Here is a 15205-nt window from a genome sequence, read left to right on the forward strand (position 1 = left end):
AAAGCTTATGGTTTTGGAAAAGAAAAAAAGGATAGACTTTATCCCTTTGGAGAAAAATCTATTTGGATCTTATCAATGGGTGGTTGTGAAAGGCAGATAAGGCTGCAGATGGAACTTGGGGACCAGTCTTTGACGACAGGCCCATGCTGCATGGGGCATTGTGGGTAGAGAGGTTAGGTGGGTGCTTTGGGGGCAAATCTTCTTCTCAGTGTGCTTTAAATGTGTTTTCTATGACCTGCTCCATGGGCAAATGATTTTGTGAGCGTATGGCTAGCTGTGTGTGTGTTACAATATGAGACTGAGCCTGATGATGGATGTGTGTGTGTGTGTGTGTGTGTGTGTGTGTGTGTGTGTGTGTGTGTGTGTGTGTGTGTGTGTGTGTGTGTGTGTGTGTCTGTCCGGGTGTGAAAATCCATCCTTCTCTTGATGCATTTAGGTTCCATTGGCAGTCTGTGTACTAGTGAGTGAAACCCCATTATCAGACTGAAGCAGGGCCTTGCTCCAGACTGCTGAACCATAATGAGCTCCTCACAGCAGCCAATTTGTCTACACAAATAAATCACTCTACCCCTCACACGCAAGCACACCCGCACACACGGATATATATCTTCTTTAGAACTAGTCTGCGTGCACACATATCTCCATTAATATGTGTGATATTAATTAAACCTTGATGAAAATTGGCATTTAAAGGAAGATACAAACAATCAATTGTTACACAGTGAAAATGCAATGAAAAATAACCATAATGAACAGTGGCCAAAGAGGACAATGCACAAAAAAAGATGAGAACTGTTTTTCCCTCCATTGCCATTGAGGAGCCAGCATTTCTCATACCCTCCAAAGTACCACATATGATAAATTCATATTAAGCCTTGGTAACAGATTGCAAATTGAGTTTACATGAACATATTGTCTAAAATGTTTGCCTGTTTATTTTGTAAGTTTGTTCACAGCTAATGTAGGCCACTACAATAGCCCTGTGATATAGTTTAACATTTTGAGAATCAAATCAGCTAGATGTTATAAACCTAACGTAATACATTTGGACAGAGCACAACAAACTTTAAGCACAACATGGGTCTACTACAAAACAACTGCTCTGAGCAGTTAGAATGAAACAAAACACTGTTCCAGCCAATGAATCCAAAACAATGCCCCAAATAGGATATAATCTATTATTACATATATTTAATTCACAGTTGTTGTTGCCTGTATTAGTGAAAGATGACCATCAACTAGTCACAAAGTTACAAAAAAATAGTAACACTGGTCACTGTTATAGTATGTTACATCAGACTGCATCGGTTTTAGTTACATTTAGCTAATAAACACGCAACTGTGTAAAATCATAGCAGTTTTATATTTTCTGATATATCTACACCTTTATGTCTTAAACTATTCACCAACCATGATTTAACTTGCTCTTGAGTACAGGTGCACTCTAAGTGTTCTTTCTGTGAACTTATAAAATTTCAAGCAGCAGGGTAAGTTCAAAGCCGTTCCTTCCAACAAAAGCTAATGCCTTGGTAACATTTGAGAACCAACCAGCTGCCTATTACCAGTGAAACCCTTTGAAGTACTGCCAAGACAATGTGGGCTGTCAATTACACAATATTGCACCCTTCTGACTCTGAAATACAGGTGAAACAAAAATACCCTAAAACATTCCAAGTCTGAATTACAAAATTCATATCAAATGAATATTAATGCCTATTAAAGCCAAAAAAATAATATGAAAGACATTTTGATGATTACGGTTTCCATTCTTCCTGCACCTGGCTGGAGCAAACACTGCACTTCAGGTGCACAGTTTATTTGCCAAACTCCTCTGATGTAAGGAGGAGTGAAGAGTTCTGTTGCATCGCTTACTGAACCATCACTAACAACCATATCTAAGAGGTAAAATATGTGCAGCATGTCCCTAGAATTCAGATCATGTGAAGAAAAAAAAACAACAGACTTTTTACTGTTATAGAAACCCATATAACTGTGTTAGGTATCAGTAAATGTAGTGTGCATTAAAATGTGACTCCAAATCTTCCCATCTAAGTGTCTAATAGTGACAAGTAACTGAGTCAAGTTTCACTATTGCTGTATCAAATAGTGCACTGAAACATGTGCCAAAAGAGATGCTGTGCCTGTGCCTGTCTCTGAGATGCCAGTAGTTTTGGCAAAATAGCAACATTTGAGACCTTAGGAATGAGGACAGGATCATACGCACCGTTGCAGGTTTTCCCATTATATGTAGCACAGACCCAGTCGTGGCACTCGCAGCGCGGACCGAAGAACTTCCCTGGTTCTATGGCCTCACAGATGCAAATGCCGCAGTTACATTTTCCCCTTCCGCTGCAGATCTTACCATCAGGCGTCCGGCAGCGGCGCAAGGATGACTCTGTGGACAGCTTGCAAACACCACCCACCTGGCTGGGAAAAAGAAAGATCAGATTTTCCACAACTTTTATTATGAGGTTAAAGTTTAAGTGTGTTCACACCTGTTTTTGTTGCAAATCCAAATCGAAAAGACATATTTCCTCAGTCATGCATCAGCATCTCTCTTTAAACATATAAAGAGACCTATTCAAGATATTTGGTATGTGCGGTAGGACTTAACACATGTAGCTTTCGATGCAATGGCTTGGAAGAAAGAAGTCTAAGAAAACAAAAGTGGGAAGAATGTAACACACAGCCCATATATTTGAGTCTTTATCAAGTAATAACAAACGCCTTGGAAACACACACATGACCACATGCACAGCTAATAAATTCAAATAAACCCAATCGTACAGACACAAATGCACTTTTCATTTAACACACTCTAGGAGCTGTTTTCTGAGTTTTACCCTAAAGCGTTTCTGAGTGAGATTTGTTTCATTTGGATGCCGTCTGGCATTCTTTTTTAAATCCCTGCCCTCTCTTGATATTGGCCAGATGTCCGCATTTGAAAACTGAACACATTTCCAAAAATCAACAGCTCAAGTGTTCTTGACCCTCCTATTAAAATTAAATACAGAATGTGATTGTCCTGAGTGTCACAGGGAGGTTATACAAGCCCCATTTCACACAGACTTTAATCAGTAATGGCCCTTTTAAGCCTGATCACAGAGCTCAGCCACACGATGCAATGAACTGAAATGTATCTGATTACATTTATTCATTTTTTTATTTATTTTACGGCAGCATGACATTCAAATGACCTTTTTGGATTGTGTTACTCTGTCCAGTTCAGCTGATCAGTGATAGATCTGGTTAATGCCTGGCTTTTGTTCTGTAGAGTACCTCCCAAGAATACAACCAGAATTCCACAAAATAGTAAAATAACATTCCAATTCATAAAATTAATGCTTGGTGAAGAGAGTCTAACTTGCTCCACATTAGAATTTTGGACTTTCCTTGGTTTTAACTTGGGTTTTGTTTAACTGTTTTTTTCTCCTTGTTACTATGTCTCCAGGGGACAGTAGTAACTTTCTTGGCTATCCAAGAAAATAAAAACTGCAAAATGTACAGTTTTAATTAACTGACTGAAGAAAGACATTGGACTGGCCATCACTTCTTATCACTTCTTCAAAGAAATTGGGCAAATTGCTCTGAGCACCAAAACCTTGCCAAAAGTATTCACTCACCCATCCACATCATTGAATTTTGGTGTTTCAATCACTTTCATGGCCACAGGTGTATAAAATCAAGTACCTAAGTATGAGAATTGCTTCTACAAACATTTGTGAAAGAATGCGTCACTCTCAGGAGCTCAGTGAATTTCAGAGTGGTACTGTGATAGGATGCCATCTGTGCAACTAGTTGAGTTGTGAAATTTCCCCACTACTAAATATTCCACAGTTAGTGGTATTATAACAAAGTGGAAGCGACAGCTATTCACCCACAAAGCAGTAGGCCATGTAAACTCACAGTGCACTATCAGGGGATGCCAAGGTTTCCATGGCTGAGCAGCTGCATCCAAGCCTTACATCACCAAGCACAATGCAAAGTGCCCAAACTAGTGGTGGAAAGCACGCCACAACTGGACTCTACAACCGTGTTTTCTAGAGTGACGACTCACACTTCTCCATCTGGCAATCCACTGGATGATTCTGGGTTTGGCAGTTGCCAGGAGAACTGTACTTGTCTAACTGCACTAAGCCAAGGGTGAAGTTTGGTGGGGGGGGGGGGGGGGGGGGGGATTATGGTGTTGGAGTGTTTTTCAGAAGTTGGGCTCAGCTCCTTAATTCCAGTGAAAGGAATGCTTAATGCTTCAGCATACCAAGAAATTTCAAAATTTTTTACTAGTTACTAAGGACCCCAAAGTGCTTTACACATCCAGTCATCCACCCTCGTGATGGCATGCTACACTGTAGCCACAGCCACCCTGGGCGCACTGACAGAGGCGAGGACACTGGCACCACCGGGCCCTCTGACCACCACCAGTAGGCAACGGGTGAAGTTGAAGTGAAGTAGAAGTGCCCAAGGACACAACGGGGCTTGAACTGGCAACCTTCCGATTACAAGGCGACCTCCCAACTCTTGAGCCACGACCGCCATAGATAATTCATGAGATGTAGCTTCTCTCTAAGCAGCAGCAGCTGATTCATATTTTTGTTTTGTTTTTTTAAAAAGGTTGGTAGTACATTGCACTACACTGTTTAGCTTTTTAAACTTTTAAAGCTTTCAATAATAGCACAAAATATCTGAGAAGTGAGTACTCAGTCCATTTCCCATTTCTAGACTATCTTCAAAGATGTGTTTTCAGTCCCATGGCTTAGTTTTATTACATTTGAGTCATATTAGGAAACATTTTTTGCATCATTGAGTATGGGAAAAAAAAGCCTATGAGCCCCATGGGCATCATGTGACTTGTTGTTCCACAGGGGCTCCTCTTAAAGGCCTTTTAGAGAGAAAGGTGCCGATTAAAAAATAAAGCTGATATAGCGTTACCATAGTTTTATGACTACAGGTGGAGCTCTACAACCTTAATCCATGTGCTCTAAGGATATTGTGTGGGCTGAGCATAATATGGATATTGCATAGCACTCCTTGGCTGTGCTTACAGAATTGAGGTTATAACTTTGTTGCTTAGCATTTTTACACTTTTTTTAACACTGCTAGGTCAATATGATGACATAACTGGCAAACAAATAAAACACAAATTATTCAAATGTACATTGGAAAAACTGAAGAAAATATTGCAACTACCTAGATTCCCAGTAGCTGTTACTTTCTGTAATGCATGTGTGGGTTAGCTGCAGCTGTTCAATAAATATCCCCTGTACACTACATATGCAATGTAATCACTACAGAGGCACGGTGCACCTGCTAAAGAGTAAACACCCACAACTTTATGTCATCGTTAAATATTTACAGTTCTGCTAACCAGGGCTCGACTTTAGAGTAGCAAAGTAAACAGAAATGAGTCTTATATTCGTTACTGTATCCAGTTTCAGTGACTGACTTGATGTACTTTTGTTTCCATTTACAGTTTGTATTTGAGGTTTAAACTTGAATGTTCGTTCTTTCGGCAAAAACAAGTAAAAGCTCTGATACAAAATAATATTCATTGCAATTACCCTTTTCTGTTTCTGGCTTTTCCTCATTATTTTGATTTTGCTTGTTGCTATAAACTGATCCCACAGCAAATCCTTTTAAACTGGAGATTTTTTTTCCCTCACAATAAGCTCAACTGCAAAAGAATGTAAAGCTGAACTGTGCAAAAGAAAGTAAAACAAAACAGAAAAAAAGTTTGCATCCAATGTTAGACGACAGAATCCGAGACACACGCAGCATTATGATGGCAAGTAAAGTGGCATAAAGAAAACTGCACAGGAAAGAATAAAACTATAAGAGTAAACTATAGGAATAGACTTTCCTAAACTTTCCCACATTGCACTCTATAAGTGTCGCCTTTGTCAGCAAGTCTGCACCTCCCTTTTCCTTCTTGCTCTCCAAACTATCCTAAAATAAACAAGAAAAACAACAAAAAAAAACCCAAAGCTGTGTGGAAACTCACCTCACCGACTGCAACAAAGAGTCCTCAATGAAAGAGAGAAGGATCAGAAAGAACGGCAGTAACATGGACTGTACCAAAACCTCAGTGTGCATGTTTAAATCCCACAGAAAGCTGAAGTAAAGTGGCTTGAAGGAATGCCCCAATCCTTCACTCCTGAAACAGACAGGAAGAGAAGGGAGAGGGAGAGGGAAAAGAAAAGAAAAGGAGTAAAGGAGAGAAAACGCAGCAGGCTGGCCTGAACTGGCTCGGTTCCTTCAGAGGCCAACAGTCCTCCACATACAAGTGCCTTTGATTAGTCTTGACTCTCAGACACAGTCCTGGGCAGGAGCTAAAGTAGGGAAACCTGCCAAGATGAAAAGCTAAGTCACCAGTTTGAGAAGTAATTAGAAGCAGACGGCTTCTCTAACTTTTTTTTTTGGTTTCAATCTTTCCCCTTTCCTTTTCCAGATGATCTCTCTACGTTGCAGTGTTTTTATTTCTAAGTTTTCTTCTGGTGTTTTAATAATAAATAAGATCCAGAGTCAAAGAGGCAAGCCCCCGCCCCAACATTTAGAGTGTATCCATTTGTCATAAAAGAAGCCGAGGAATTGTTCAGAGAAACTGCTTGAAGATGAATGTCTTGCTCTTATTCCCACATTATGAATTCAAATCAGTAGTTCACAAAACCAATAAGTCTTTTGTGGCAAACACAAAAACACATATATATGAACACACACAAAATGCTGTGATCTTTGTCAGTAGCTGCACAGCTTGTCCTCTAGCATCATGGTCCTTTAGGTTGAAGGAAGTGGAGGAGAAAAGGAGCAGCGGGTTGAATATTGACTAACTAAGTGTGAGCCACATTTCTGATGTTTGCACAAATACAAGAAATAAGAGTAAATCATGGCTATAGTGAGTTGACTTAGCAGGGATAATATTAAATAATGATGATAAGAATAATTATTTGAAAGCAAAGCAAACCTCTGCTCTGGCAAAACAGGTATATTTCAGTATATGGTGAATTGTTAGCATGGTTCCAATTTTTTTATTGCGTGGTAGCTTTATCTATAATAATGTTATTTACCTCCAAAATAACAGGGAATTAAGGCTTTAAATAAATGGTATAGTGCACGATATTCAATGTTTTGTACAAAATAACAGTAGAATAGAAACAGAAAGTAGCATAACAGAGAAGTACTTAGGGTACTGCATAACAGTTTTGAGCCACCTCCCATGAGGAACACTGGATATAGGTGCAGTGATTTATTGAAACATATGTAAACACAAATGGAAATACAGTACATAAAGCACAAACAGAATTTATACAGTTCTAACGAGCTGCAAAGTCAATATTTGGTATGACTATCTTTATTCTTCAACATAGCCTGAACTTTCTTAGACAAGTTTTCTTGTAATAGTCTTCAGGAATAGTTCTCCAGGCTTCTTGAAGCTCTCCTGTGGATGTTGGCTGCCTTTTCCTTTTGTTCTGTTTTCTGTCAAGATGATCCCACACTGCTTCAATAATGTTGAGTTTCAGACTCTGGGGAGGCTAATCCATACTCATAGTGTTCCATAGTGTGTTTTTTCTATCCAGGTATGCTTTTGCTACATTGGCATGGAGTTTGTGATCATTGCCATACTGAAAAATAAAGCCCTTGTCAATCAGACTCTTTCCAGATGATACTGTATGGTGGATAAAAATCTGACCACAGTTTTCTGCATTCATAATTCAGTTCAATGTTGACACCACTGACTCACAGCAAATGCACTCACAAACCATAATAAAACCACTGTGTTTTACAGATTTACACTGTTGAACCTCCGTCATACATATTGACAACAATTTTGATCCAAACTTTTTAATTTGAATTCATCCCTCCATAAGACCTGTTGCTAATTATTTTCAGTCCTTCCACAGAGACCATTTCATCAATAAAGAGTAGATGGGTCAACTCAAGAGTCAGATGGATTTCTCATGTCTTGTGTCTTTGCTGGATTTTTTCCCCATTTCTTAAGGATATCACTTAAGATACTGTTGAACTACTGCACATAGTTTTTAGGACTGACATGTTGGGCTAACAGCTCTTTGGAATTCGTCTTGTTTGTGCAAAAATGCTATATTATGCCTGTTGAACTGTTATCGTTGACATTTTTAGCAGATTTGACTAAATAAATTGGAATGACTTATGTGTTTTATGACAGGTTGCTAATAAAAAGTGCCTAAAAATACAAATAACCCATTTTATGGGTTATTTGTCTGTTATGCTGTTAAATTATGCGTAGACACAACACTGGTTTATCCTTTGAATGAGTCATAGGTCAGTTTTAAGTGGCTCAACAAGACACCTGAATCTCTGCATGTAATCCAGATGCCCCACTAAATATGGCTCATACAATGCCAAAACAAAATGTAGCGCATGATACATATATTGGTTGCTCAGATGGGGTTCAGGTCAATATCACACTATCATGGCTCATTAAAATACTGAAATAGAATGAAGTGATTAGCAGGCTAAATTTCCCTACTAGAGCAATTCAGAAGATTATATTTAACAACAATGCACATCAATGGCAAATAATCAACCGGTTCTACAAGATACTGCAGCACCCCTGGGTGATTTCAAGCAACTAAATGGCAAAAAGATATTTTGGTTAAAACCAATTTGCACCTCAGTTACTGAATTTACTACGACTGAAACTACACCCACGTTTGGACAATACCCACCCATGCAATATCAAATCAGGTGAAGGCAGGTCACTTGATATATTACAGAAATTTAGTAAGAAATCCAAGTTTTCCACTTTTGTCTTTTACTTTCTATAACATGAAGAGCACAGTTGTGATTTAATACATATCCAATGGTTGTATTCTTTCAGGAGGAAGAACATTACATATATAGTATATACATTGGGTGAATGTGCAGTAGTAGCAGCAAGCAGGTGAATTCTGTACATTAATAAGAATAGACATCTGACTATTTTACAGAATAGACAATATAATCATATTTAAAATTAAAGGAATTTGAAATGTACATTGTGATAGTTATCCATTGTTAAATGTAAAATGCACATTAAATTTAATTAATTGTTAGGACAGACCTATCTTCAGACAACTGTCGCTGCATTTTTTACCGTCTTTGAGCAAATCTCTCATAGACAAGCTTTGCCAACTATTCACAACAACAATAATAATAATAGTAATAATAATAATATAGTCTGTTCAAATTAACTGCGTATCAAGCGATTACCATTAATGCAAATAAATATACTTGTGTGATGTGATAGAGCAGCATGGCGATCTTAAACTGTTACCACGGAAACGGCTGCGCGCCTCCGCAGCACGCACTAGTGCTGTTGATGTGATTGCTACCTGCGCGCTCCCGCGTTCTCCATACGATCCCAACACAGCCGGAAAACAGCTGATGTCATGGACAACGCTGGACGCGGCAGATAAAAGAAACCCTCCTCTCGTAAGTGATTCAACGTGTTTCTTTTCTCTGCTTCTCCACCCGTCGCCAGTCACTTTCAGCAGTTGCGTTTTTAGGATGCGTCTGAGGCTAGGTGCAGCCGCGCGCTAGCTTACTGGTCCTCCAGGAAGTGAGGAAAATCTCATCCTCCGGAGTAGGCCCTCGTCAAACATTGCAGTGTATTTGCTACACTGTCACGTGGTCAGGTTGTTACGTATTATATAGCTTCATGTAGGCCCTATGCTTGAACATATTCATGTATATTGTTGTATTTAGCTTGTTTTTGCACCTATAGCAGCTGCTCATATTCGTTTCCATAGTAACCTTTGCTCTTCCGACGTCATTCATTCAGCTTTCAGTCATAGTATGGATATCCAGCGGTTTGACAACCATTTTACATGGGATCGGTCATATGCTGCAGCCTGTCAGTGGCTTTCCTGAAATGGTTTTAGGATTTCACAGTTGCTCGTGAGCCCCTCGTGGTTCCCAATCAGGAAACCTGATCCAGGTGTTCGTTCTCTTACATCGATTAATTAGAACATTTTCAAGGTTATATAAGCACCTCATCACAGTTTGTGCAGTTATGTTTTCAAGAAGAAACCTTAAAACGAAGGAGAAATGCTACAAACATTATATGAACATTGGCATCCTGGGGATCCACTCGTTTAAACAACTGGGCCAATATAAATTTGTTCATTTTCATTTTGCTGTAATCCCTGTAATCCCTGTAAATGTTCAGTTTTCACGGCACTATCTTGCAACATCTATCCATTGATTTGATCTGGCAAAGCAGATAAACACCAGCTACTGAAATTGGAAAATGTCAGTTTATTTGCAAAAAAGCCCAACGTCACACAACTTTTGGCTGCTACTGATGCTAATCTGTGCAGCCCTTTGGAATGCATTTGAATACAATCAGTCATTAGGTGACATACTAAGTGCTATGCGATTTTTTTTTTTTTTTAATGTTGACATCAAAAATCACAATATTTAACGTCTGTATCAGCATACACTATTTCTGAAAAAGATGAATGCGAGTTTGAAATGTGAAGTGGGTCACTCATATTAGTAGTTACACATTTATCATCCTGCAGAGCCAGCTGTTTCATATGTGTCAAGCACTGGAGTGTCTTTTAGGTCTTTGTTTTTACTGTAATGGCTTACCACTTTACTTTTCATTGTCGCCACTTTGAGCTTTTGTCAGTCTCATTTTAAATATACCCACACTACTGGCCTACCACTGAATAGTTGTGAAGGTTTGACCTAAATTGTGAGCATTCCTTTGAATTTGCTTTTCTGATCACTTTGGCTTTGTATGCAAGACAAAGTAGTGAGAATCTTAGCTTGGAACTGTTTGGGGAATTCATTTGAAGGTATAGCATTAATTTAACTTAATCAAGGCTGTAATCGCTGCCCTTGTGGGAGCTTTGTGAAATAGAAAAAAAAATACAAACTGATGCAGTGAGTAAATGAAAGGTTTAAATACTGTTAAACTCCTTCATAAAATGTATTTTTAAAGTCTGCCTTTTAGCTCATTTTATGCATTTGGTATACAGTTAGGTCTGTATATTTTTTGTATAGTAACACATTTTTTTTTTTAAATTTTGCCTCTTTACACCAAGTGGATTTAAAATCAATAATCAAGATTTGATTGAGGTGACTTTCAGCTTTAATTCAAGAGGTACTTCACAAAAGTACAGCATTAGGGAACTACAGCCAGTTTTAAACAAACGCCCCTATTTGAGAGGCCCAAAATTAATTGGACAAACTAACATCATTTTAAATATCAGGGCTATTTTTAATACTTGGATGAAAATCCTGTTCAGTTAATGAATGTCTGAAATCTAGAATCCATGGACAACACCAACTGCTGCATTCCCTCTGTTAAGATGCTCTACTAAGGCTGCTGCAGCTGCTTTCATTTGCTGCTTGTTTGTAGGTCTCTCTACGTTTAGTTTTGTCAATCAGTAAGTGAAAAATATGCTCTGTAGGACTGAACACAGGTAACTGACTTGGTAATTAATGAATATCCCAGTTCTTTCCCTTGTGACACTCATAGTTTGCTTTCTGCAGTATGCTTTTATCCATTTGCAATGGGAAGCTTAAATGGATAAGTTGAGCTTTTTAACTAGAGGTGGTTAAAAAGCTCAACCCTGTGAATCTGAGCTCAGAGTAAAGCCCTGTACACTTCACAATTCACCCTACTACTGCTGTCAGCAGTCACAATATCAATAAACACTAGTGGCCCAGTCCCACTTTATTTTTACTTCAATGAAGGTGTCTCTTGATTGTAGTCTATGTTGTCTTGTCATCAATAATACCGGTATAATTTTTTACAGAACATAAAAATGCTATATAGTGATATCACTGCATTTACATTCCCTAGTGTGCACAACAACGAGACAGAGCCAGGCATGTCTGAGAGCAAGAGCCAAGTGTCAACCTCTGGTAATGATTTAGTATGTAAATATGGAGCTACTTCAGCAACCTCCAAAAAAAACCACATTGCTTTGCAAAATATGCAAGAAAATTGTTCCAGACAAGGCTTAAGGCGAAAACGCACGATTGATTACAACTAGGCAACAAAGAAGAAGGTACTAATAGCTGGTGATGTGCGACCCAATATAAACAAGAAACTCTACGTGTCATTGCTGCAAAAATTAGCTAGCTGCGCTTCATATGACAGGAAGAGCAAACGGGATGGAACTCAGAAACCGTGGAAAAGCATGGCTTTTCAAGATCCATGGCAAACTACAACAACCCAGGCAGAAAATATTTTTTAGTTTTGTGTGACAATATTGTGCAGCTACTGAAGAGTTAGGTGGCTTACTTTAGTTATTGTTAAACTAAAGTCATAAGCAGTGATTTTTTTTACTTACAATTTCTGGGAAAAACACTGCCTAATATACTTCTGTGCTTACATTTGACTTATGGTGTGTCACTATTGCACTATCATGCTTCTGCTGCTCACACCTTGTTCCATAAAATTGACACTTCATATTAGGAAGGGTGGAAAAAAATAACAGTGGCTCATTTGAAAACAAGGATGGGAAATGGCCTTCATTTACTTACACTTATAAATTCAGCTTCCTCCAAGCTGCAAGTGCCAATAAAACACTGTTCTGCATTTTTTTTTCCTGTATCATCAGAAATATTGTGATTGCAAATTTTCTTGAACTATCGTAATACAGTTATAAGGCTATTTGGCCCTAGTGCAGACTTTGATAATGACCTCCTCAAGAGTGTCCGTGACTTTGCTTCATGTTGTGAAGGGCTTGTTCTTAACCATGGAAATCCTACCACTTTTTTGATTTGACCATTTGTTATGTGTTTACCGCATAGCTCTCCGATAGGTTCGTTTGGCTTTTTCAGTTTAATGACTGCCTCTTTAACTTATATCAACAAGTCTTTGGACCTCATGTTGTAGTAGTATTTTTTCAGAGAATAACAAGGGGATGGGCCTCAACTGGTCGTGAAACTGTTTGTCAGTCAATTGTCCAGTTACTTTAGAGCTTCTGACAATGTGGGGTTATTGTATGTATAAAAAGGTCTGTAATTCCTGAACAGTTAAGGCATTTATTTTGCTAAACATCTTGAATTAAAGCTGAAAGTCTGTACTTCAATCATGTCTGGATTAGAGCAGGGCGATATGACCAAAAATATTTATCACGATATACATTTGAAAATTTGCGATAACGATATAACTGACGATATAATTGACACTAGACAAAATACTTTACAACTCCACAACTTTATTCGTGCCAAAAAAATAATAAAAAATCAACGTATTTTCACTTAAACAAGCAGCTGTTTTTTATATGCATTAAATTTATATAAAGATTTAACAGTGCAAATGCAAATTCCTTGCTGACAGTTTAACCAAAAGGCATTCCCAGTGGAAATTGGCTGACATATCCTCAGCGTAACCATGTATAATATCCACAAAACTTAAAAAGAGGTTATACACACACAATACGGTAATATTATGTGGAAGCACAGTACGTATCACTCCACGAGGCTCCTCCCTACGATAGCCATAATGCCCATCAAGCTGTGCGGGTTTGTAGCTTGGCAAAGTTAGACTGAAACATTTTCCAGCACCGTGTAGCACATAAAATCGTTTCGAGGTCAGTAAACACAACCAGAATTCATACATAAGGCACACGGGATTATAAGGGGCACTGTCGATTTTCAGAAAAATCAAAGACACTATATGAAAAGTGGCACTAACTTAAAAAAAACTTTTTCATAAGCAACCATACAGGGGATTTGTGCTAGAGCAGCTATGAATACCTGAGTATCATTGTAGGTTATGGTTAAGAGATAAAGAATTGAACAAATGACCTGCATGCCCACATCTACAAAAGTATTTCTTGTGTCTTGAAAGAAGATGCTGCTCTCAAAATGCACTCAAAAATAGAAGTTCAACAAAGAAAGTTTGCATACTCAAACAAATACTCACAGTTACAATTAATGTGCCCAGAGATCACATTTTTTCCTGTGAGGAACATGTCCTTTCTCCAAATGGGAAAGTAATTGCAGTCTATGCCACCTATACTCCCACATAATAGCACTTAGACCCTGTAATTTTGTTTTCACTCTTCCTCACGTCTCCATCTGCATATGTTAAGTGTAGCAATTACACTGGGAAATTGCTTCTAACTACATGGGGTTTGTAGCATGGATGGACAGTTTCTTTTCTTGGTGGGGGCATAAAAAGGAAACAAGGATGTGATACCGTTACATTGTTCTGCCTTCGTTCCAATCCTAACTTAGAGTTCTGTTTCAAAGAGGAGATTTTTTACAATTTTTATTTAATCATCAAAGTATGTTTACATATTTTTTGCATCATATGTCAGCCAGCAAAGGTCAAGTCAAAATGTAATGTAATCAAGTCATTGGGGCAGCAGCTGTTGTTGCATTTGCATATGCTGTTAGCTGTTTTACATGCACACATATGTGTGTGCGCGCACACACACACACACAAGTGCAAGACATGCTTTTTCTTTTCATCTCTGTTCAGTCAGCTTAACTGACTTACTCTAAAATTGACATTGTGTTTTTAAAATATGTGCCGAATATGACATAAAAATGTTTTCTTATCCCTTTTTACTGCTCTTATGATTGCTACCATTCACTGATTGCTGCCGCAGGACCTCAAGGCCTTTAGGACAATCTCCTTTTTGCATCTCTAGTCTGTCTCTCTGGTTGGTTTCTCCACCCCTTTGTGACCTGGGGATGAACGCACCAATGAGGAGCCTCACAGTGAGTCCCCGTGGTCCTCTTCCACCCCATCTTCTTTTTCCACAACACCTCACTCACTCACTCACAGAGTGTGTCGCATATATGCCTTGATGTCAGACGTGGTGGGCATTCCTGTCTTTATGAGCGTACTGTAGATGTGGGTAGTGTACTGTATACCATATAAGCCATAATGTTGACTAACTGTTGTGTGTTATTTACAGGGTATGCCTGATCGCATGTTATGTGCAGTGCTGGAGCAATTTCAGCTTTACTTTTCCCTTTGGTATGTGCGCTTTGTCTCCATTCAGAGTGTCATTTTTTCTTGTGTTCTTAGGTTAAAATGGCCTGTAAAGTTTTCTTTTTTCTGCATACATACATTCGCACAAAGATACAAACAAATGCTGACATGCACAGGTAACACTTGGTCACACCCCCGGACAATGTACAGCATATTTTACTGGCACTTTGGTGTTCGATACAGGGAAGATCATGCGTGATCTTTTCAAATGGTAAGTTA

At 38.6% G+C, this 15205-nt stretch overlaps 2 protein-coding genes across 10 annotated transcripts in view; one reads left to right on the forward strand and one right to left on the reverse strand.

Moving 5' to 3' along the window:
* Positions 1–6272, reverse strand: part of itgbl1 (integrin, beta-like 1) — a 51208-nt gene extending 44936 nt beyond the window's left edge. For 4 of the 5 annotated variants that reach the window (XR_003270023.1, XM_026145927.1, XM_026145928.1 and 1 more), the window contains exons 1-2: positions 5999–6272; positions 2225–2427 (exon numbers count right to left, since the gene is read on the reverse strand). Coding sequence is in view for 4 of the 5 variants with exons in the window: in XM_026145927.1 (XP_026001712.1) it covers positions 2225–2427; positions 5999–6090 (295 nt within the window). In the remaining variant the exon portion in view is untranslated. Of the gene's footprint in view, positions 1–2224; positions 2428–5998 lie in introns of those variants that run through there. The other variant, XM_026145930.1, reaches the window with a different exon arrangement.
* A 3021-nt stretch (positions 6273–9293) lies between these two features.
* nalcn (sodium leak channel, non-selective) overlaps positions 9294–15205 on the forward strand; it is a 70590-nt gene continuing 64678 nt past the window's right edge. For 2 of the 5 annotated variants that reach the window (XM_026144024.1, XM_026144025.1), the window contains exons 1-3: positions 9294–9447; positions 14598–14709; positions 14910–14971. In XM_026144024.1, coding sequence (XP_025999809.1) covers positions 14930–14971 — 42 coding nt within the window. In that variant the 5' untranslated portion in view covers positions 9294–9447; positions 14598–14709; positions 14910–14929. The remainder of the gene's footprint in view (positions 9448–14597; positions 14710–14909; positions 14972–15205) is intronic. The other 3 variants (XM_026144026.1, XM_026144028.1, XM_026144027.1) reach the window with 3 other exon arrangements.

The sequence above is a fragment of the Astatotilapia calliptera genome, chromosome 16 (genome assembly GCF_900246225.1).
Source record: "Astatotilapia calliptera chromosome 16, fAstCal1.2, whole genome shotgun sequence".
NCBI lineage: Eukaryota > Metazoa > Chordata > Actinopteri > Cichliformes > Cichlidae > Astatotilapia > Astatotilapia calliptera.